The sequence below is a fragment of the Cupressus sempervirens genome, chromosome 3 (genome assembly GCF_028749045.1).
Source record: "Cupressus sempervirens isolate cs-2001-9-10 chromosome 3, ASM2874904v1, whole genome shotgun sequence".
NCBI classification, from domain to species: Eukaryota; Viridiplantae; Streptophyta; class Pinopsida; order Cupressales; family Cupressaceae; genus Cupressus; species Cupressus sempervirens.
Window position 1 is genome coordinate 603,453,503 of NC_143120.1, and position 25,190 is coordinate 603,478,692.

Consider the following 25,190-nt stretch of genomic DNA (forward strand, 5'->3'; position numbering starts at 1 on the left):
TCTCTGACAAATATTTTGCTCGAACATAATTCCAAATTCAATGGTCGCAATTATGGAACCTGGAAGCAACGCATCATCGCAATCTTCGAATATCGAAACACCGATCAACTTGTTCTGGGTGTTACGCAGCGTCCAACTTCTCCGGGTCCTGATCAAGATACATGGGATCTGAACAATCGAGAGGCAATAATGCTTCTCAAACTATCCGTAGTTGATGACCAGCTTTCTCAGATTCCATCCGGCAAGACAGCTGCCGAAATCTGGACACGTCTAAAAGGTCTTCATGAGACTTCCGACAAGAGCAGAGCCTTTTGAATTTGTTTCTTTTTTTTTTTGGTTTGTCGATTTTCTCCTCAAAAATCATTTCAAGTTGTCTGTAATACACAAGGTTGTGTGAGATTCTGGGTTTGTTGATTTTCTCCTCAAAAATCATTTCAAGTTGTCTGTAGTACGCAAGGTTGTGTGAGATTCTGGGTTTGTTGATTTTCTCCTCAAAATTCATTTTAAGTTGTCTGTAATACGCAAGGTTGTGTGAGATTCTGAGTTTTACCGTTTTTTTCACAAAAACGAAGTTTTGTAATTGCAACTTATTTTGAGTCATAGCACTTTTCTGGCAAAGCTTCTTGGTTTCAACATTCTGTAGATCCAAGGAGGGTCTCAGTTATCCCAAAATGTTCTGACATCCGTACGTTGACATCTTATACTTTCTATAATGGTCAACTACTTGTCTGTAGTCCGTCTTTCAGTCTAGATAGGAATGTTTTCTATCCTGTCTCTTTTGTCTTCAGTCCAGATAGGAATGTTTCCTATCCTGTCTCTAGTTTTGTTTCTAATTTCGTCTTCTGTCTACGTTGTTTCTTTTAGAAACAATGTCCTTGTAATTCTTTATAAGTAACACATTTGTTCCTTTGTTAATCAATCAATCATCCGGAAATCCGTTAATCTGCCAACTCTTCTTGAATCTTGTAACATCTATAGCCATTTATGATAGCTCTTTGTCTTCAATTATGGTCCCTATACTTGCAAGTTCATCTCTTAAACTAGCCACCTTTAGGAAGTATGAATTCATAGATTCTCCCTTCTTTATCATATGATTTAGTTGTCTTTTTAATGCAAGGTTCTAGTTATATTGTTAACCTCATATGCATTTAATAATGCACTCATCATATTAAATGTTCTCTAATGTTTCATTAGCATAGGTACTATTTCATTTTTAACTCCATCTAATATGATTTTCATGGCTTTTCTGTTTCCTTTAATCCAGATAGTTTTATGAGGATCAGCATTAGGTTGCTTGGATTCCTTATCAACAAACTAAATAACATCGTCTTCAAGAATCATCATAATTCTGAATTTCCAAGCAACGAAGTGTTCTTTTTCATCAAACCTGTCTTTGGGTCAGATTGCGCTAGCCATTGAAGGTAGAAGGATGTTGCTAGATATTTTAAATCTGATTGTCAATTTGCAGAGCCTAGGTTCAACTACCAAAGCTCTGATACCATGTAAGGTTTCTGCAAATTCTGATCAACCGATACTGAAAAATGACTTTACTCTTGCTGCAAATCGATCTACTTCAAATTCCGGGTTGAATGTTATAGTTCAGAAAGTCTGCAATAAATTCTGGGAAATATATTGATTACAAGGCATATAAATATGTGGCCTCTTCATTTAACTAATAGTTGATTACAAGGCATATAAATATGCCTTGCAAATCGCCGATCAATATAAGGAGATGTATTTATCATAAGGCCATATGTAAGGGAACTTACATGCATATTAGATCTGTCTAATCTAGAATATCAGATCATTAATATGATCAAGTTATTCCAAGGGTTTTTTCATTTTGCTGATTTGTAGCTGGGTCACAGCTGATTCACAGATCAAGTTGACCTTTCCAATTCCGATTTTGGAAACTATATTTAGCATTGACATGACAACTACTTCATATCAAGATGGGAAGAGGAGAATCTGTGGTGTCTTATTTCATGAAGATTGCTGAACTCAAAGATCAGCTAGGAGCTATCGGAGACTTTGTCCCTAATAAAGACTTAGTTATGCTTGCTATGAACAGTCTCCCCAGCTCTTACGAATCCTATATTCAAGGCATTAGTGGAAGGGATGACCTTCCCAAATTTGACAAGCTAAGAGCTGATTGCATTCAAGAAGAGTGCATACTTGAGGCTAGAGGAAATTCTCGCAAAAACAACCATGATGATGATCAAAAGATTCAAAGAAAGAGGCTCGGATTTAGCTCCTGAATTCAAAAGAAAGAAAAGGGACATGTCCAAAGTTCAGTACTTCAGATGTGACAGATTTGGTCACTAAGCCAGGGATTGTATGGTTAAGCCCAAACCTCAAGCAGTTGCTGCACTAGTTGGAAATATTTTTCCTAAGAAGGAACCTAATGATACATCTGTTGGATTTTCTTTTATCTCTGCTCTTTCAAGCTGTATTCCTACAAATCGTGAAACATGGTTGATTGATAGTGGAGCTTCTAGGCATATTACTGGTTATTGTGATCATCTAGTGAATTTGAAGCAGAAAGACTCTCATCTTCAAGTTATCATTGGAGATGATGCTAGCTATTTAATTAAGGGTGCTGGTTCCACTTCTCTTAAACTTGACTCAGGGATTTATTTGCATTTGAGTGATGTATTATTTGTGCCAGGCATAAAGAGAAATCTGATATCTATATCAGCCTTAGAAGATCAAGGATTTCATGTTGGCTTAGTTGATGAGAAATTATTAGCATGGAGAAAGAATTCTAGCGTGAGTTCATCTCAAGAAATTGGAGTTTGTTATGACAGCCTTTACAAACTTCAGCCAACTCCATTTCAGCACTCTCTCATATTTCTTTGGACACAAATGTTATGGATAGATGAATCTTGTTATATAAAGATTGAAGCATAAGATACTTATTAAGTTATTATCATCTGGCTAACAAATCTGATATTGTTGAGAATATAAATAGATGCTGGAGCCTTCAGATGGACAGTAAGAGGTAGCTCAAACTTTAAAACCTAAAAGGCCTAGCCTATTTCATACAACAAACAGCATATTGCTGATCAAATCTGCATGATTTGCAGAAAACAAAATCTATCAAGCATATCTTTTTAGAACTTTTTTTGGTAAAATTATGGAATACTTTTACAATGGATTACGTAATTGGAATATGATTATATTGAATAACCAAAAGCTCTGGTTAGAGATTCTTACTAGCCATATAGATTGTGGAGGAAATCTCTCTCAAATGAAATCTTGTGGGTAATTTGAGGCAAGTAAAGATGAGGTTTTTAATAACAACAGGATGATGTTTACTAAGGCTTTTAAAAGACTCATTTTTTATCATGTTGCTGTGCAAGTCAGTGACACGGAAATATACAAGGCATCAAGCTACTAGGAAATGGACTAGTGACAGTAGACAGACAAGAAGTGTGCTATGGACATACCTAATCATACAACACCAATACCAAGCCAACACTCCACTTAAAATCGATGGAGTACCACAAGAAATACAATAAGGAAGCCAAACGAAGCAAACTGAAGAAAAAATAAATGAGCATCTTGGAGCCAAAATTTTCTTCAATTCTAGCAGGAACTCATAAATCAAGTAAGTCAGACCCAAGAAGGATGTCTGGTTGTGTAATGTCCCATCTTTGGGATATTAGAAATTAATTAAATAATGAATTATTTTAATTAATTTATAGAGCAGTTAAAGTGACTTTTCGATGCAGAAGTGTCCTTGGTTCTTGGCAATCTAGCACCAATGAAAAACATTTGCTTTCAATTTTGTTCCTATTCAATTCAGTTTTTGTGTTTCTATAGGCATCCTTTAGCATTTGCCCATTTTCTCCTGCAGATCTGTTTGACTTTGCCACACAATGTTTCTATACTCTTGGCCAATCTCTCTTTCAGTCTGTTCATTCCAATGCCTGGTGCAGATCTTCATGATTTAAATCTAACCTATTTACAAATTACATTTATTGATATTTTTCCTTAATGTATGTATGTGTGAGCTGGCATCTTCAGTGTCACACTGTGGTCATGCTGATATGTTAAGAGTGCTGGCATGTATTTCCTCCCATCCAGGCATATCTCTTTGGTTGGTCACAAGTTTTCCACATAGACAACATGAAGCTGCATATGCTGGCGATGTCCAAATATCAAACTTAATGTGTGTAAAAGACCTGGAGGCTACAGTCAGCGCTGGAGCTGTCATCTGTACTTGACTGGCCATTACTCTTATCCTCAACTGGGTGTCAAGCAGACAGTTTCTTGAATATTCTGTCAGTGTTTGGTGGTTGTAACATTTTCTGAATAAAAATGATGGGCTGTAATATATGTGTTTAAAGAGTAGCAGCATTACCTGCTAAAAAAGATGGCCAAGAATTAAACTGTGTGACAGATGGCAAAGAATATTGGAAAAGAATAGCATGCGCTCGAGGAGTGGCAGTGTTACCTGCAAAAAGAGACGAGATGCGTGTGAAAATGAAACAGGTCGGGAGTTCTTTCTTGAGTATGAGACTATTTTCCTTACAACTAGAAGTGTAAGAAAAAAGAAGACTGATGAAGGTTCTTAAATACGCAGACAAGATGGATTAGTCTAGCCATAACAGTACTGATGAGGGATGAGCTTGATTTTGGCAGATCAAGCTTGATATTAGGAATCGATCTAGAATAGTTTTGTGGAGCTACAGATTGGAGGTGAGATGTTTCAAATGAATGTAGATTAAAAAGTTTCAAGCCTTTCTGCAAGTATGTGGAACTGAAACGGATTCAACTGGAACAAACATTTTAATGTCAAGATACATATATATTGTTTGCAGGAATGAATGAAGGAAATGAGAGTCTTTTAAGTTGAACGCAGAGGTTGAAGATATCAAATAGGATTAAAATGTCTTTTAAAATGTGAAGACAGGTGAATACAAATGCAGATAGAGTTTTCCTTTGTGATAGATAGTGAAAAGGCAAACATGTTCTGAATGAGTAAGGAGTGAGAAAATAGCAGTGTTATGAACTAAAGAGAGGTTGCTATCTTAGGATTCTGATATAGTTTCAAAGTGAGAAGTTTTGAGAACGTGTGTGCCAGACTGTCGAAGTATCTGCTGAGACAGAGTTCTTTGAAGGGGCAGTCAATGCCTTGATCACTGTTAGTTGTAATCAAAAATCCCTTCTTTGTAGTTGCAGCATGTTGCATATGTATTGGTTGATGCCATACAATTAGTAAGGGTTGTAGCTCTTGAAAGGTTGGAGCCTGAAATTGTCTTGTGAAGGCTGAAGCCTTGATGTACTGGGCTGAAGCCCATTTTTGAATATTAGTGATACCGTGGTTTTTTACCCTATTGAGTTTTCCACAAGATAACCTTAGTGTTCTTGTTTTTTCTGTGTAAGATCTCTCTAATGTTACTTGGGTTACCTTTGTTTTAAAATTTCAAAATACTAATTCACCCTCTCCCCCTCTCAGTATTTTTCCGTTTTTCAATCAGTATTAGAGCTAAGTTCGCTCTTCCAAAAGCTTAAAAGTCTGAAAGTAGGTCTGTCCTGTGTCAACATGAGTGCTTTAGAAGGTCTGCCACAATTGTGCCCCTCTTTTTGATAGAATAAACTATGCCTTCTGGAGTTTTCATATGAAAACCTACATTATGTCTCTTGGATTTGACGTGTATATGAGTGTGGTCAATGGATATACTATCCTAGCTCAATCCACCACTGATGTTGATGCTTAAAGGACCTTTGAAAATAATGCCAAAGCCATTAATGCACTTCTGCATGGTCTATCGGAATCAGAATTTGTCAAAGTTATGCATTGTGATTCAGCCAAAGAAGTTTAGGATAAGTTGTTCAATGCTTATCATGGTGATGATGAAATCAAGAAGGCAAAGGTTTAACACAGAAAAAAATTTAAGGTATTTGTATAAAAGAAATTGAGAGTGGCATTGCTTATTTCTTATGAGTTAATGAAGTCCTGACTGCTTTGAAAGGACTTGGTGAGACAATTGATGAAAACACCACTGTTCCAAAGATTCAATGATATCCTGACTGCATATGAGATGCGGACAAATGTTGAAGGGTCATGAAAAAGGAAAATTGCTTTCGAGGCTACAAAAATTGCAAAAGAAGAGCAAAAGTCAAGTGATATTTCGGAAGGGGACTCAAATGATGAGATAGCTTATCTACTAAGGAAGCTAAATAAAGGACTTAGCAAGAGCAAAAGTAAATTGGCCTTAAAATGTTCAATTGTGGTAAATTTGGTCACTTTTGCTTTAAAATGTCTTCATGAGAAAGAAGAGGACAGTAATGATGAAGAAGCTCAATGTTTAAAAGAACTAGGAAATTTGTAAGAGGAAATAAGAAATCTGATTAATCTAAAAGGGTACCCTACTCTAAGAATGGTAGAGGTGGTTCTTCCAGCAGTGAGGACGATCCTCAAAACAATGAAATATTGTTCATGGCATTAGATGATTTAAATTTGGAAGGGCATGTAAAATGTGGGGTTCTTAACTTTGATGGGACAAATTTTACCATCTGGAGTTTTAGAATGCTGATTTACAGTAAGGCTCTTGGTCTTAACGTATGGGAATGTATTTCAGCTGATTATGTTCATCCCATAGGACTCATAAATTCTGACAATAAAAGATGTTAACAAATGCAAAAGCAAATAGTGCTATCCTAGGTTGTCTATCTGATTCTCAGCATGACAAGTACATGCATCTTAACACAGCCAAAGAAATTCAGAAGCAACTACATGCTACATATGGAAATGATCTTCAAAATGATATTGCTCGTATGACCAAGGAGGATACTCAATTTCATGACCAAAAGGAGAATGAGGGCAATGATTTGGAAGATGGTGAAGTGGATTTAGACCTTGAACTGGAAGCTGCCCTTGCTGAAATAAAGAGACTTAGAAGAAAAATCAGAATCTCATTGAGTTGCTGCAAGTGAAAAGCCAAGAAAAGTTGAAGACAATTATGGCTCTTTGTGAAGTTGAGAAACTTCTAAATGATTCTAAGATTCAGTTTGAGAAAGCCAAAAAGATCCAAGAAGAGTTGAAGAACCAAATTGAGTTGAAAGAAAAGAACATATGCAAATTGGAAGCAGAATTAGTCTCACTACGAAATATTAAAAAACTACAATGTTGCTAAGTCAAGAAGTGACAAATAACAACAGCAGCATGTCCTTGGACAATCTACTTTCTTCACAAAAGTCTTTAATTAACAACAGTGGTTTTGCATTTGCAATTGGCCAATGCTCTATGTCACATGGAAAGGAACAACAGATTTCAAATAGTGAGAACCCTATCCTCACCGATCAAAACCATTTGAACTAGGTGAATAAATCGTTCTTCTATGGCTATTGCTGGCCACAAATTGCATTTTTTTTACTAGGAGAAAGCCTTACTTCCTTAACAGAAATTCCTTTGGTTCTTTTGGTAAATATATATCATTTTTTATAGCTGCAGCCTGCAACAACTTTGGGCATGCTACATAGTTCTACAAGATTAATAGTGCAGGGTCATTTAACAATGTTGAAACGAAATGAAAAGCAAAAGATTACTAAAGTTTGGAGGAAGAAGAATGAAGAGGTCTCTCTTAAGGCTTTGGTTGTTCAAACTACTCTTCTTGCTAAAAATTAAATAGTGGTTGTTCTAGACATATGACTGGAGACTAGAATAAGTTTCATATTATTAAGAATATGAAAGGAGGAAGGCCAGATTTGGAGGTAGTTTAATTGCTGAAGTTGCTGGTATAGAAAATCTAATGTTAAATAATGCTGGAACTAAAATAGAGAATGTGCTTTATGTCGAAGGTTTGAAAAACAATTTGTTAAGCGAAAGTCAGTTTTGTCACAAAGGTTACGATCATTTTAATTCAAATTCTTGCATCATTAAGAAAAGAGAAGAGCTTATTGCAAATGCTACTAGGGCAGCAAATAATCTTTATATTCTTTCATGATACTAATGATGAAACATGTGGTTTAAGTCAAGTAGAAGATGCATGGTTTTGGCATAAAAGACTTGGGCATATAATTTTTGATAATCTAATTAAGATCAGGACGAAAGAAGCGGTTAGAGACATGCAAGAGTTAGAAAAATCAGCGAGCATCATCTACAAGAATTGTCAAGAAGGGAAGCAAACAAGAGCTTCCTTCTAATCAAAAGAACTTTCCAGCTGCAAGCCACTTGAGCTTATCCACACGGATCTTTATGGGCCAACTAGGACAGCAAGTCTACAAGGTTTGAGATACTTTATGTTGTTAATAGATAATTATTCAACATGACGGGTAGCTTTTCTCAAAGACAAATCAGAAGCTCTAGATAAGTCTAAAGAATTTAAGGCTTTGGTTAAAAATGAAGTGGATTTAAAGATTTAATATTTACGTTCAGACAATGGTGGTGAATTTACCTCTAATAAGTTTGTGAGTTTTTTGAACAACATCCAATTAGCAGACAAGTTTCAACTCCTAAAACACCACAACAAAATGGTGTTGTGGAGAAGAAAAATAGAACAATTCAAGAAATAACTCGTTGTCTCAAGAATGAAAGAAAAGTAAGTTATACCTTTTGGAGAGAAGCAGTCCATACAATTGTCTACATTCAAACAGAGCTTTGTTGAGAGCCAAGTACAATAAGACACCTTACGGACTTTGGAAAGATAAACCAACTACTGTTAAATACTTTAAAAAATTTGGTAGCTCATGTTATATTAGGAGAGATGAAGATAACTTGGGTAAGTTCGACTCAAGAGCAAATGAAGATATATTTCTTTGCTACTCTTCCAAAAGTAAGGCTTTTAAGTGTTACAACAAAAGGCTTCATAAAATTGTTGAAAGTGCAAATGTTAAAGTTCATGAAGTCACTAATGGAATTTGTGAGAATGTGAACAGCATTAATAATGAGAAAAAATTGGAAACCAGCACTGTTGTACCTTCTTCTCCTCCATCTACTCAAGCTGGAGCAGCAAGCAAAGATGAAGAAAATGCAAAAGAAAAGTCACAATCAAACAATGATAATGGAGTTTCTTCCATTAATGAAGCTGAAACTATACGTGTGCCTTGCGGTTTTGATCCACATGGTGAAATTGGTGCATCCTCTTCCAAAAATCCCTCTAAATTTGTACAAAAAAATATTCCTATAGATCAAGTGCTGGCTGGAAAATAGAACAAGAGCTGCTAGGAAGAATGTCAATTAATTTGAAGATGATGATGTTTCAATAATCTCCATGTTTGAGCACAAATGTTATGAAGAGGCAGACAAGGATGAGCATTATTGCTGCTAGAAAGAGGAATTAGAGAAGATCCAAAAAAATAATACATGGAAGCTTGTGCCTAGACCCAAGGACAAAAACATCATCGGCACAAAATGGGTGTTCCGTAACAAGGTAAATGAAGAAGGGAAAATAGTAAGAAATAAAGCATGTTTAGTATGCAAAGAGTACTCTCAAGTTGAAGTAGTAGATTTTCATGAAACTTTTGCACCCGTAGCAAGGTTAGACGCCATTAGAATGTTTCTTGCTTTTGCCACTTTCAATGGTTGCAAAGTTTGTCAAATAGATGTTAAATCTGTTTTTTTAAAAGGTGAATGATCTGTGGAAGCTAAAAAATGTAATTCTATGGATGTAAACAAGCTCCAAAAGATTGGTATGACACAGTGGACATATATCTACAGCAGCAGGGATTCAAAAAAGTTATGTGGGCAGCAACTTATACATAAAAGAGGAATAAAAGAATTCTTATTGTTGTTGTATATGTTGATGACCTGATTTTTCGAAGTGATAGCCCAATTTGACTAAGGAATTTGCTGATTGTAAGAAAAAAAAATTTGAAATTTCAATGATAAATAAATTTGTAATGTCAATGATGGGAGAGTTAATTATTTTCTTGGGTTGCAAATTCATCAATCAGCTGATGGTATATTTATTTCACAATCTAAATATGTTTGAGGGTTGCTTATAAGGTTTCAAATGTAAGATAGTAATCCGGTCAGCACACCAATGGCAACCGGATGCAAGTTAAGCAAAGAGGATGAGTCTCCTAGTGTTGGTCAAAGGCCTCCAACCCTTAAACGGAAAAAAGGCAACCAATAGATAAAAATTATTGGGCCTCTACTGCAGACGTGTAAGGGTTCGAATACTAAGATAGAGTAGTTAGCATAAGATCCAGTATGCAGTAGATAGGATGTGAGAAAAGGGTGGGTGATTGAGCATGAGGGACTAGTAAGGATGCTGGGCAATATAGTGAAGGAGATACTTGCTAAACAGGCTCTGTTCTGGCAATCAGTTGTGCTACAGGTCTATGGTAGAAAGTTTGTGAAACCACAAAAATACTGAAAGGAGGAGAAGGTGAATCAGTATTTTAAAACGTTTAACTCTAAAAACAACCTAAAGGGAAGCAAAGAAGACAAGAACACACAAATTTATCTCGTAAAAACCACAGATCACTAATCTCCAAGAAATCGGTTGCTACCCAATACAATAAAGAGATGCGACTCTTTAGCTCAACCCAAGTACAATACAGGCTCCAACCTGAACAAATGGAGGCTACAACAGCCTAAGGGCTCCAACCCAAAATAATCAGAAAATAAGGACCAAAAGGTTTCAACCAGCTCAAGCTCCTGTCTTCACAAGAGTTGGTAGAACTTCTAGAATAAGTGCAATGCTTCAGACTTTACAAAAACAATTGTTCAAAGGCAATCCCTTGTTTCCTCACACTCTGCTTTGCTTATATCTTCCAGACTTGAAAGATACTTCCTCGTATTTGTGAACTTGTGATCTGCATGTGTCTGGAATGACTCATATTTCTCTGTTAAGCACACCGAACCAGTTAGAGTAAACTACCACACCCACTAGTCACGTTGCTCACAAAATTCAGAAAAACAAACTGCCACTTATGAGAGTCCCTTTTTATTTCACTGTCATCTATTGAAAAACATAGAGTTGCTCGCCTCTTTCAGATTCCTGCCTCTTCTCAGTTACAAACCTTTAAAACATTCAACTCCCACTCTTTTCCAATACCCATAACAAAACCATCAACGCCAACACTAAACTCAGTATATAAATCTCTAATTTTTAACAAAACTATGCAGAGCTATCATCTCCAATGCATATGTTATTCTCAGACTGACAAAAACGTGCTGAGTGGAATATATAAGCGATGTCAATATGCAAAAAAACATTCAACATGTAATAATGGTGCACACTTGTATCTCATCTGCATTCATAAATGTCCATCTTGTTATCTGAGAGCATCCAGTATTAAGAAGCTAACTTTATGCCAAGAACGTGTGAAGGGGGTAACCATGCAGCCAGTCATGATAACATACTTTCAAAGAAATGACACCTGATAACTTCTACAAGCCCCATTTTAAGAAAACCGTTCATCTTATTCATGAAATGAGAAACTCCAGAAATGTTATAAGTGATTCCTTCATTACCTTCTTCTTGCTTTTTATGATATCTTCATGCAAAAAAAAAAATTGAACTAAAGCATTTAACTGTAACAATAATGATACGCTCTATGTCATCTATACTTCCTATCATATTCATCCATTCAGCAGCATTGGAAAGAAAACAACTCCACATTTCTCTATGCATTCTCTGCAAACAAAACGACATGTACACAGAATAAAAGTCTTCAAAGAGTGACTGAAGGTGATACATATTTTGAAGAAAATCGTTCCTCATCTACATATTGACACACTGGGACTTGTCATGATATAACAAAATAGAGGTAATCTAGAGCTGATGTCATCATGTTAATCTTTAAAATAGCTCTGCAAGACTGAGAAATCAGATTTTCAACTGCAACTCAGACCTCTTGAAGTCTCGCCAGGAATCTGCAAGTTTTCTCAGTTCCCTCTAACAATATTGGTATCGTAGAAATAACCAGATGTAGGAGTTGTATTTAAGAAACTGAAAGGACCTAAAACAGTTGTGGTCTGCCAACATCAAAAGGAAAATAATGACACATGGCAAGTAGACAACAAGTATGTCATGCCAACGCTTACAGTTTGTCTCATACTTAACTGCAGACCACAACTACCAGGTGTCTAGCTGATGGGGAGTCCTACCTCTCCAAAGCCCCCTGGCTCTTCCTAAGACCTATTCCAGGTGGCTAGCTGATGGGGATTCCTACCTCTCCAAAGCCCCCTTTCTCTTCCTAAGACCTATTCTTTGGTCTTGCTAGGGTATTCCTCACTACCCTACTCAGAGATCACTACTAGGATCCCCAACCACTTTCAGAACTCTCCACCAACTTCAAACGCTCAAACATGCTCCACAATCCTCTATTCACTCATGGGCTCAAATTAGCCATTTTCTCTTCTAAACTGGTCTAGGGACTAGAAATGGGTATCCCTACTCTCCCCTACCTAGTTTCCATCCATTTTGACCCCTCTTGTTGGAATCTTCCTTGGTTTCTCTATCGAGTTCTTGTTTCTCAAATTTTAGGCCTTGTAGCCCTTTTTGCCTCAATTAGGCCTCCTCAAATCAGGTTTCTTGGAATAACCCTCAATTTCTCCAAACAAACCCCCAACCCAATTAGGGATTCTTCCTAAAATCTTCCTAGGCTTCAAGATTTCCTAGGTCTTAGTCTCCCATAGTGTCCGTACATAGGACTTTCACCAAACCCCTATTTTTAAGGGTTTCTAGGGCATGTGAACCAGTCTAGGTTCTTGGCTTCCCTTAGATGCTCTATTCAACTCTTCTGCTCTCTTCCTTGCAATGATTTAACAAAGACACATGCCCTTTCTTACTCCCACCACTGATTGGCACAAACCAATCAATCTTGCAAGCTTTCTTGCTGCTGTACTGTGCAAACTCCTAGCCAGAATGCCTCAACACTCGCCTAGGGCTTGATGGCAAAATTACCTCCCCTGCAAACCATGACTCCACAGACCATATTTACACTATACACAGAGTCTCCTACTTGATTCCAAGAGGCCAAGGAAGTTCAGCCACGGGAACTCAAGTAGGATGCATATTTACAAAACTAGCCCTGAAACAGGCAGTGAACCAGTAAAACACAAGAAATTAACAAAATGCTAACCAGTCGTACAAAACAATCAAACCAATGCCACACAATTAAAATACATAACACAAATTGAAGTCTCAGTCCACTAGTTCAGTCCTTTCAATACATTAAGTGACTGGATGAAGGCTTTGTTCAGAAAATGCAGTCAGCTCTTGCTCATCTGTACAGTGTCTCTCCCACCTGTCAGGTTAGGGTTTGTCTGACCTTATATACCCTATTCCCGCATGGCTGGACCATTAGGTCAGGCTTAGAACACCATTAAGGCGATTTCCTAGTTTTTAGGAAAAGTTGTCATGAGCAACTTTTGCTCATTCAGCAATTCCCTCTCCTAACTTGCATATTTCAAGCTAGAATCCACTCCTTGGATCCCAAAAAACTTAAAAACATCAAAAACATAAGTGCCACTCCATTTTGGGATTTTGGTCAATCTTTGACCCTTTTGTTGACTTTCCTAGGGCTTTGACTCTACAGCCTAATTGAACACACAAATCACAAGACCTTAAACACCCTTACCACAACACACACACCCAAAATCAACCTTGGGACTTTATGACTAGACCTTATTGCCTTGGTGGTTGGCTAGAACCACATACAAGCCAAAATTGTAATGATCTTCTAAGAAGACCTTAAGGTGCTCCTACACCACTAGCTCAAAACAAGTTCGTTATTGACTATAGCCAACACAGAATACATGTCGATAGGGTTACAAAATTTCACTTAACAATGTTAACATGTCAGCCCAGGGAAGATGCCAGACTACACAAGCATATATCAAGGAAAAATACTAACAATCTCCCCCTACTTTTCATTGAAGGCAACCCATATTGAAACCAGCTTCTGAACCAAAACATATACAACTCCCCTTTCAAGCATACTCCCCCTTTGACACCAATGATAGGGAATTTGAAACAAACGGTAATAATCATGATTTCAAGATAAATGGTCAAGGCACTCCTGTCCTAAGTATCTGCACACTCAAGATAACGATGGGATTCTAACTATTAGAGATACTCCCAAGGATTCTACAATTTGGAATTTTATTTTAAATTGGTGACCCTTGATCACCAACCACATGGTAGATTGGCAATGAACAACAGGCAAATTTTTGGGTAGATTATATGGGGGCTTCCCAACTCTTGGTCTTGATAACAATATGTTGGCCATTAGAAATCTAATAGTGTGATAGTGGGGTTCCAAAGTTCGTGATTATATGGAGTATTGTGATTCCTCCTTCGGAGAAGTGTGGGGATAAAAAAGTTTAGAGAATATTAACATTAACGAACAACAGAAGAAGGCTGCAAGAGTACTTCGACAAAAGAAAAGTAGTGAGTACTAGGTGTGAGGAAAAATTGACTTGGTGTGAAGCAAAGAGTGGGAATTACTCTATCAAGATTGGCCACCAGATTTTGGCAAAGGAGATGACAGATGAGGAATGGCCTATTAGTCTGTTCTAGGGTAAAGAGTGTCTTCCGAAGGCGGGTTCTTTTACATGGTTAGCAACTAAAGGTAGAATTCTCAGTGATGACAGAAGGCAAATATTTGGTATTCATGGCCCTTCCAAATGCAGTATGTACAAGGAGGATGTAGAATATGTTGATCACCTAATTTTAAATGGCAAAGTGGCTTTGACAGATTGGGCAATGATTTAAGGCAAACTTGGATGGCATGGCCTGCTACCAAGAACCTTGAAAGACCTCTTCTTTTGTTGGCCCCACAAGATGCCTTGTTCAGTCTTCTCTTGTATTCGGCACATTTGTCCCTCAATTATAATTTGGGAAATTTGGAAGGAACACAACAGGTGCATCTTTCAAGGCAAGGAAGAACCTTTAGATAGGATTCTATTCCAGATTGATAGTGCAATTGAAGAGATTGTCAGTACTACTACTATGAGTATTTCACCTTCTATGCCCTTTACTAAATGGGATTAAGTTAGGCAATCGGTTTGGTCAAGTTTGAAGCATAGGAATTGTAGTAAAAGTGTTTATGGAATGAAGAAGTTGGATAGAACCAAGGTGAAGTGTATGAAACCTAACCAAGGTTGGACAAAGGCAAATTTTGACAGGGCCTATGTGAAGAATAGTGCCACTTCTGGTGCAGGTATAATTTTCAGGGATCACACGGGTGACACACTTGCCTTTGGGGCTTTAAGACCATCAAATAGTTCTAATAATGTGGCTAATGGCATGGATGCCTTGATAGCGCTTAGAATTGGTAGGGCTTTAGGTTTCAAGAATATTCATTTGGAAGGGGATTCCATGATAATCAAAAGAGCAATTGAAAATGATAGAATTTATGCTTGGCATCTTCATCTGATTATAAGCACAGCAAAGGAAGTCTTTTCATAGTTAGATAACTACAAGGTCTCCCACATTTACAGAGAAGGCAATATTCAAGCGAACAAACTTTCCAGATGGGCTCTGTTATTTGAGAGGGAAGGTAATTTTAAATTTGAAGATTTCAGAACTAATAGACTCTGAAGTCCGGCAAATTAGTTATTAGGTTAAACTTGTTAGATGGTAGTTTATTATGGTGATGGTGATGGGTATTTTTCTTCTTAGAGAGTGATGATGATTTGACAATGATGACCTCATCCGGCTCAAGGTGGCAACAGAAAATCTGCAAAAAAAATTCATGATTACAAATCATTATTCTTTGCAGTGATGGCAGCCTTTATTGAGACTCAAAATTTGATGCGGAGTAAACATCTTGTCACCACACGGCGGAAGGTGGTGGAGTTACACTTAAGCTTTTTTAGCAGTATCAGCAGGACATGAATATTAATTATGAGGGGTGCATTTTTTCTTTTTAAGGACTTAATATCTACCTAAGAATGACAAGGGAAGCAAATTGTAGACATTTGTGAAGTGGTGGAGGCCAACTTCTCTATGACTACCAAGTTGCAACAGAAAGCCCTCCTTGGGCTTGTTAAAAGAAACAAATGGTCTCCTTGGGACAAAAACTAAGGATGGTGGACTCTGTGATTAATGTGTTGCGAAGCAAATTCTAGGATCATTGGTGCTAGAAGATGAATATTGACATTGTCTCCATGGTGTTGGCATGGGATTTACAGTTTGAAGACGAGGTAGAAACAAGTAAGTGGTTGATTACTTCTCTTTTTGACCAAACACTCATTTTGGGACTTGAGTCTATCCTAGAATGGGTAGTCCGTGGACTGTGCACAGATATTTTTGAGTGCTATGCGGATAAAAGGGACGCTAAGGAGTATGGCCCATTTCTAAGGTGGATTGTAAGAAATGACAAAGATGCATATCTAGAAGAACGATAAGAGGCATGGTTTAACCTAAAAGTAGAGTTGCAGAAGCACGAGGATGGATCGATGAAAACTTCCCTACAATAGTTCCTCGTCGTAGTCACACTAGGAGGCTAATAAGGGCTCGCCAACAAGAATATAGTCCTTAGAATTGAGAAATGTCTTTAAATGGTTAAGGAGTATAGTTGTCTTAAATGCCAATTGTGTTTTTGAATGCTAGCTTTAACGGATTGTAGCCAAGTGAGGCTCAGATATCTAGTAGAGGTTTCTATTTCAAATAGCTGGTAATGTTGAAATGTCCCTTTTCTGATTTGATATGGTATTTCACACCTCTAATCAGATTTTCAAAATCAAACAACTGATATCACAAAGATCCACCAATTTCTCAATGAAACCCCAAATCGGGTATGCTGAAAATAGTGCTAAAAGCTTCACAACTTCACCTATTATTAATAAATCTGAAAATGAAAATTTTTACAGAACTTTCAGCAGCATAACAGCCTACAAATTGACATTTCTAGATCCGTATAGCCTTTACACAACAGCTCAAAAATGTAGGACAAAAACTATGCTCATCGAGCTCCCGAAATTAACACAAAAATGCCCAGAAACACCACAAAAACACTAATAAACTATCTCAAAAGTTTAATCACGTCCCAATACATATATTCAGCTCTATTTTAACAGCTTAAAGTCTGAAATACAGCAGCAACCAAAACTGATATGAAATGCTCAACTGAAAACACCAAACTCATGCAAAAAACACACCCAAAAACCCACAAATCTACACTATTCAGCACAAAGGCAAACTCTGTATGAACATGCACATGGAATGGCTTCAAACTCCCGTCCTTAGCCTTCCTGGAAACCTGCAAACTCCCGTTCTTGGGTCTCCCTGGAAACCTGCAAACTCCCGTTCTTGGGTCTCCTTCTCCACAGGTTTGGCAGCCTCTGAAGAATAACAAAGAATGAGCAAAAATCAAGTTCTCCAATCAGCCCAAAATGCCTCCAAACCCCTTAAAAGAGGGCATAACTGTAACTCACGTCCAAGAGAGGTTAATAAAACATATTTTAATAATAATTTTCATTTATTAGTCCAACGGTTTCCAAAGATTAACCCCCTTTTTCCGAAACTTCACTTTCTTGGGCCTGCCTGCCTTAGCAAAGATTATTATTTTTTTATTATTTGAAAAGGGGACATGACAAGTCCTCCCCTCCCAAACATTGTTTGTCCTCAAGCAATGGTTGAACAATAAACCAATCAATCCACCTGGATCCCAAATGTAGTCATGAACTATACTACTACCAATTAACAAAGGCTCCTGCAATATCCTCTGCAATATGACCAAGAGGAATCCATAATCAAACTGACAATTATAGCTCAACCAAACTCCAAAATCACCACTACCAAAATCAAAAACCCATGACGCACAAACTCTTAGAACATCAGAACCCAAGCAAAGTGGACAAATCAAACTACCAACACAGTAAATACCATCAACACATCCCATTGGCCTATACGGAATGCACAATCCAACTCTACAACAATGGTGAATGCTCTCGAATGAAACTGTACCAAGTATGGAGAATCCACACACTGTACAACTCCTGCAGTCAACAAAACTTTGCAAATCACCGGCCACTATCTCATAACCATAACTACCATGCACCCCTGATGGTGAAAAGCCATCACAAGATAAATAGCAAGAATTGGAACCCAAACCAAATCTTCCTGCCATCAACTCCTCAACACAAGGATCAAATGCTAACTGATGTACATACCTTGCAATATAATGTTGGTAAAAAAAACCAACCTTAGTCAACAACTCACCATGAACAAGTGATACAACCCACTGTGACTGATCACCAGCTAAGTCAGGAGATGTCATAGCCAAAGGAGTAGAATCAATAACAACACCCGCTGAAGCATCACTCTGAAACTCCTACTCTAAGTCATGTATTATCAAGCTGTCAACTGTAGAACCTATCGCCATGTCATGCCCACCACAACTCTCATCCCGAGGCATCAAACTATTCCATAACTGATGATAAGCACTAGGAACCAAAGTACATCTCTGTATCATAATCTCATTAACATGGTCATCAAAGGTAAATTGATGAGCGTACCTCACAGTGTAATGCCGATAGAATGCGCCAATCTCAGTCAGTGGCTCAGATTGTAATCCAGATGAAACTAACTGCAATTGATCATTAACCATGTTGGAATTGACTACTATCTCTGAAGATATCACCAAGGGAGTAGTATTACTAGTAGGAACCATGCCAACTGTCGACTCACCAACATCACACATGCTCTTTGATACATCTCTAGTCTCTATGCCATCAATACTAGAGGCCACCACCATGTCAGGCATACAACAATCTGCTACAACACCCAACTCAACTGAACCTAACTCTAGTGGGAATGAACCCGATATTCCAATGTTAGTATCAAGAATGGATGCATCCCCATCTCCACTTTCTCTGACAATCTCGGCCATGGACATCCTCAGATCACCAAACACCACTGCTTGTGACTGTATAGAATCAGGTGAAGACTGTAGTCGCTCTAACTCCATGGTCACCTTAGCCAAATGAAACTGTGACTCCTTGAAAGCCAACTGTGTACCCTCAAGAATCTCAGAAGTCACCACAAGCTGCTCAGTAAGCTCACTCACCTCATCTTCCTTGGCCAACAATGCATCATATGCTGTACTGCCCCACTTCATAAGATAATCTCTGTCGGCTATCAACTGCATATAATCCTGTCTCAGAATCTAGATAGCCTCCCATAAAGAGTGGAACTCTGTCAAGGAAAGATAACTGCCTCCTTGCTCATCACTAGTAGGAGAACCCCATCCATAAACTGCTAACAACTGACGAGCAGCATCGAAATGCTGGCAAGTGATAGCAATGTCTTGGTCACTAACTCTCAACTGATTAGACACATGATGGCACTGGCTTGACTGTCTCCTACAAACCTCCTCTGATGCACTGTCTAAAGGAGTATCCTCAAAGTTACTAGTCTCTAGAGTATTACCATCCATATCCTGTGAATCAAATCTAAAACTCATATCAACATATGGAGTATCAAAAACATTAGCATTGCTGTCCAACTCCTCTATACCCAAGGAAACTAAGTCTTCAAAATTGCCCACTACATCCTCCTGGATGTCATCAATGCCAATATGATCCTGGGACTCATCTATACACACTGCCAAATATGAAATATCATCAACACATTCTAGCAAGTATGGTCGACTGGATATATGAACAAAGCCCAACATCGGTGTATAAAAACTAATACCAACATTGGACAAGCTACTAGCACAAGAAAAGACAACACCGTGCAATCTACTAATCAAATCCATGATAGCACCCAAACAAACACTGCTACCAAAAAGTGTTAAAGATCTCCTGTCAACTGAATCCCAAATGCCAATATAACAATCTTGAGTCCATATCTGTAAACTAGAATCAGCTGGTAACTCAAGCAAAATCCTCACTTGAGTAATATGACCAATACCAACTAACTCCACATACCTATCATGATGAGATAATGAAGTCAAAATACTATCTTCACTCACCTTCAGCTGGCGGGATAAATCATGTGAAGTACTACCTGCCTCAACCTCATGTGATGAAGCATCTAATTGTGCCTGGTACTCTTTCTCAACAAAGTCATGAATGCTCAATGTTTGCTCATCTCTACCAGGTATCTCACCATCTTGCACAACAACATCCTCATAAACATCATCTGAACCCACTACACTGTAGTCACTGCCTGTTGTAACTATACCATCCTGAATACCTATGGCATCACCCTTTGACAACCTGTAAACAATTGTCTCAATTTGAGTATCAAGTTGACCGTTACTATCAATCTGTGTAATATCCTTTCCCACCACCTCCTGTGGCAGAGTAGAATCTGAGATCTCTACCTGGCTATCAGCTAGTTTCTCAAACTCCTCATGCAAGTTCTTGGGAATTGTGTCAAATCTGCCAAATAGAAATCCAGTCAACTTATCCACCTTAGCTGGGTCAGATAACATGTCATTCATTATACGGTGGTGCTCAACCAACTGTTTAGACATGTCATGGCTTATTTTCATAAGTTTATCTCGAACGTCTAAATAACCATCCTTTCTACTATTTTGACTCTGGCTATCAATTGTCCAAGATCGTTCCCTCTGAGACTCTGTACTATACCTGTACATCCTGGATAAAGTAGAGTGTAACCCCAATAGGATATAACTTCTTCAAACACCAAGAACTAACATGCAAATGATTAGAAGTAGCATGCAACCATAGATTTGGACATGCAACTGATGAAAAGCAACATGCAACCACCAAATTATGACATGCAAGATCTGGGTAGTTGTCAAAACTGACCTGCAAACTTCTACAAACCCTCAGGCTGGCAAGATCATGCCTCTGATACCACTGAAATGTCCCTTTTCTGATTTGATATGGTATTTCACACCTCTAATCAGATTTTCAAAATCAAACAACTGATATCACAAAGATCCACCAATTTCTCAATGAAACCCCAAATCGGGTATGCTGAAAATAGTGCTAAAAGCTTCACAACTTCACCTATTATTAATAAATCTGAAAATGGAAATTTTTATAGAACTTTCAGCAGCATAACAGCCTACAAATTGACATTTCCAGATCCGTATAGCCTTTACACAACAGCTCAAAAATGTAGGACAAAAACTATGCTCATCGGACTCCCGAAATTAACACAAAAATGCCCGGAAACACCACAAAAACACTAATAAACTATCTCAAAAGTTTAATCACGTCCCAATACATATATTCAGCTCTATTTTAACAGCTTAAAGTCTGAAATACAGCAGCAACCAAAACTGATATGAAATGCTCAACTGAAAACACCAAACTCATGCAAAAAACACACCCAAAAACCCACAAATCTACACTATTCAGCACAAAGGCAAACTCTGTATGAGCATGCACATGGAATGGCTTCAAACTCCCGTCCTTAGCCTTCCTGGAAACCTGCAAACTCCCGTTCTTGGGTCTCCCTGGAAACCTGCAAACTCCCGTTCTTGGGTCTCCTTCTCCACAGGTTTGGCAGCCTCTGAAGAATAACAAAGAATGAGCAAAAATCAAGTTCTCCAATCAGCCCAAAATGCCTCCAAACCCCTTAAAAGAGGGCATAACTGTAACTCACGTCCAAGAGAGGTTAATAAAACATATTTTAATAATAATTTTCATTTATTAGTCCAACGATTTCCAAAGATTAACCCCCTTTTTCCGAAACTTCACTTTCTTGGGCCTGCCTGCCTTAGCAAAGATTATTATTTTTTTATTATTTGAAAAGGGGACATGACAAATGTTGCAAACTATTAACATGTAACAGGCCGATGTATGTAATGTTGTTATAGGGCTTGGATAGATTCTGGAATCCCTACTTTGTTCTTAAAGGGTTATAGATGTTAAGGGTGAAAGTTTGTTTTTGATAGGGTTTTGCAATTATATGTTTGTTTTAGTGGGATGAAGTGCTTAGTTACTAGACCTCTGATGTAAATCTTGCTTTATATTAATAAAAAAAAATCTTATTACTAATCAAAAAAAACATATATTCTCAAAACTTAGCAAACTCAAAGATCACATCAGTCTTTGAATGCAAAAATGAAACTATTCACTTAATTGTTCTCTTGCAAATTGCCAACGATGGGTTTTTCAAAGATAAATCACATAAGTTGATGCACTTTATGTGATATTATTTTTTCACTTGTTTATGTTATTTTACATTTTCTTGCAAATTCACTAACAATCCATAGAAAACATAGGTAAGATTCACCTTAGTTAAGTAAGATATGTCATTTACAATCATAACTCTTGTTGCTCTTAGCATCTATGTGTTTGAATTAACGACACATACACACACGCTTGTTTACACAATAGTTTTATGCATTAATTAAGCACTCACAAGGGTTTATTAGCAAGTTTGGGAAATTAATTTTAAAATGTAATGAATGTATATGTTAATAACCATGTCAACTCTTGCATAAGGATTATACAGAAAGTTGTATTTACATCTTAGTTTGAATCCTTTTACATTGTTCCAAAAAGCTATAGAGCTTGGAAGCAATAAGAATTTGTTATAAAAAGTATGTGTTAATGATACTTTCAGTGGGATATCAACACACTTTTCAGGTCAACTAAGCCATTTGATGCAGTCACGGAGATCAGAGATCCAATAAAGGGCATAAAATCTTAGCAGCCACATTCACAAACACTTTGCCACTTAATCAAATCAGACACATTAAGGGCTAGTACTCAACCAAAACGCTCTTTGGAAGATATAAAAAATAATATTCTCTTAATCTATCATTTTTCAGGCTACATACTTGAATCAAAGCATAATAATCCAACTACAAGGACTTACAATCAACTAACTTAGCCATCAATTACAGTCCTTACTAATTTTCTATCTTCCATGAACATTATTTATCCCTCTATCTTTGATTTGTAAAAAGAGGTAGATAATCATATTTAAGCTCTATCTTCTCTTATTCCCCTAATCATACAAATGTGTTTTATTTCATATCTACCCCTTGATAGGGTAGTTGGTCTAATAGTAGACATGTCAACAATAGAGTCACAGTAGCCATCCCTGCTTTAATTCATTCCCAAACTGTAATAATGTAAGGATCTCCTCTACTTACCCAGCCACTTCTCTTCAGACAAAATCTGGTCTCTATAAAGAAATTTTGTGCTTTACTCCAAGTGTTGGCAATGCGTCAGCATCCCTCACTGAATTTGTGACATAATTTAACAGCCTCCTGTTTCTTCTATAACCCTAGTGGTTGTATCGAGCATACTATTTTGGTGCAATGGCAACCCCAGCAGTTAACAAGTGGTATCAGCGCTTGGTCACAAATTTGAATCCTTGCAAGTCAGGGCGAGACACGTTGGGAGGGGGATTGTTCGCACTAGGCCAACATCCCTTACTGGATTCATGACAAGGTTTAACAGCGTCATGTGTCTTTTATAAGTCTAGTGGTTATATCGGGCATTCATAGGTCAGTCTTTTGGTGCAAGGACAACCATACCGGATAACACCATGTAGGTAATTGAAATATAAAATATGTTTAGTATGTCATTATACATTGTTTGCACTGACATGAAACAGTTATGTCATCCAAGGAAAGAATTTATAATGCTGGCAGCTAGCCTCTATGGAGATATCAGCAAGCAATTTGACCCCGATGACAGAAACAGTCAGCAGGAATTTGTAGCGCCAAGATAATAACAGCTAAGGTTTGTGGACCGCCTTTAAGAATAAAATCTTCCACTGTTTTGTATGCTTCTTAGAATTACAGACAAATAGGGTAAGAATGCCATGCAGACAAAGAAAGAGCTCGGATTGAAACAACCACATTCAAAACAGCACTCAGAAACGTCCGCAAGGGTGCTTGTGACTCCAATAATTTCAAAGTTATATATCTTCTTGGTGATGGATGAAAGGCTAGAATTGGAAATGCTGATTAGAAGACTATCATATAGTTATTTAAAATATGTGCACTCTATACCTATATTTTGGCCAAATGGCAGCACTAAAATACAGCATTGTCCTGCGGTCAAATTCATCCAAAACTTGGTCTCGCTTCATCCACGCCCACTCAAAAGTCTATAAAGTGAAATGCAATTCAAAAGTACTAGAATCACATTTAGAGGATTCGCGGTAATTCATATTCAATGAGAACCCAACATCATAAAAGAAAAAGGATAAACATCATTCCAACAATAAACATGCAGCTAGCTGTAAATTATCAATCCTCAATTTCCCACATTTCGTATAATCATTTTATAGTGGAAGTGCTACTCGCAAATGTATTTAAACATTGAAATTTTCAACCAATTTAATGGAAAATGCAACTACCAGAATGTTTCCATGCGAGGGCAAAAACATACATTCTATAAACTTTAGAGATACATATTACAAGCAGCTTATGGGAATGTGTAAAATTTCACTCACGAGGCAATTCCTCCTTCTCGTCCTTTCCCTCGCAAAGTATGATAAAGGAAACTTCTACCCCATTTACATTCCAAAAAGAAAATACCGACTAACCTAATTCACCACAAAACATCAATCTTCAGAGTCCGAAGTCTAATAAACTCGTCGAATGATTTAGCGAAAAACAAGAAACGGACTCACTCCAAATATGTGATGTCGCTTATCTTGAATCGATGGCAATTCCAGCGGAAAAACAAAATCCTCCGCAGTCTTTCCCCCCAAGAAATCGAACCTGCCCTGAATCATATGTAATCAAGAGTTGGTCTGACGCCGACTTTTTATGTATTAATTATTAACAAAATCATTACAAGTATTGGCAATGACATGTTGGACAATGTTACACAAGCAGGAAGGTAGACTGGGTTATCGAACAGTCCAGATTCGTTCCAAATCCTCTGGACTGAATCGACGCGATTCGTGCACTGGAAGCATGACCTTTTAGGCGGGTCCCAATTATTTGTCACCCATAAAGGCAAAAAGAATAATATATTAATAATAAAAATACTGCGAGTTCTTGTTACCCCCGCGTTGAGGCGTTAAGAAATGCCACGCTGTTGCTATAAAAACTCGGTGCCCGGATCTTATTAACCATGTGATAGCCGCAATTATGTCGGTACTTTCCTTCTCTCTTCTTCCGGGCAAAACTTGAGTACGAATTGGTGAAAATCCCACATACCCATGCCATGCTCTTTTCCCAACTATTTTGGACTTCCTTTCTTACTTTTCTTTTCTTTTCTTCTTTTCTCTTCTCTTTCTGTTTTTTTCAAAATTTTATGAGTAGATCTTTTCATTAATTACAATTTAAAGATACATATTCACAAAAAAAGGGAAAAGGAGTCG

General features: G+C 37.5%; 1 protein-coding gene across 6 annotated transcripts in view; it reads right to left on the reverse strand.

The window, feature by feature from the left end:
• The window catches only part of ATRX (P-loop containing nucleoside triphosphate hydrolases superfamily protein), a 273,756-nt gene extending 248,995 nt beyond the window's left edge, over window positions 1-24,761 (reverse strand). The window contains exons 1-2 of one of the 6 annotated variants that reach the window (XM_089821112.1): window positions 24,492-24,761; window positions 24,312-24,404 (exon numbers count right to left, since the gene is read on the reverse strand). Coding sequence is in view for 4 of the 6 variants with exons in the window: in XM_089821115.1 (XP_089677241.1) it covers window positions 24,312-24,399; window positions 24,492-24,596 (193 nt within the window). In the remaining 2 variants the exon portion in view is untranslated. The remainder of the gene's footprint in view (window positions 1-24,311; window positions 24,405-24,491) is intronic. The other 5 variants (XM_089821115.1, XM_089821114.1, XM_089821111.1 and 2 more) reach the window with 5 other exon arrangements.
• Between the last annotated feature and the right edge of the window lie 429 nt (window positions 24,762-25,190).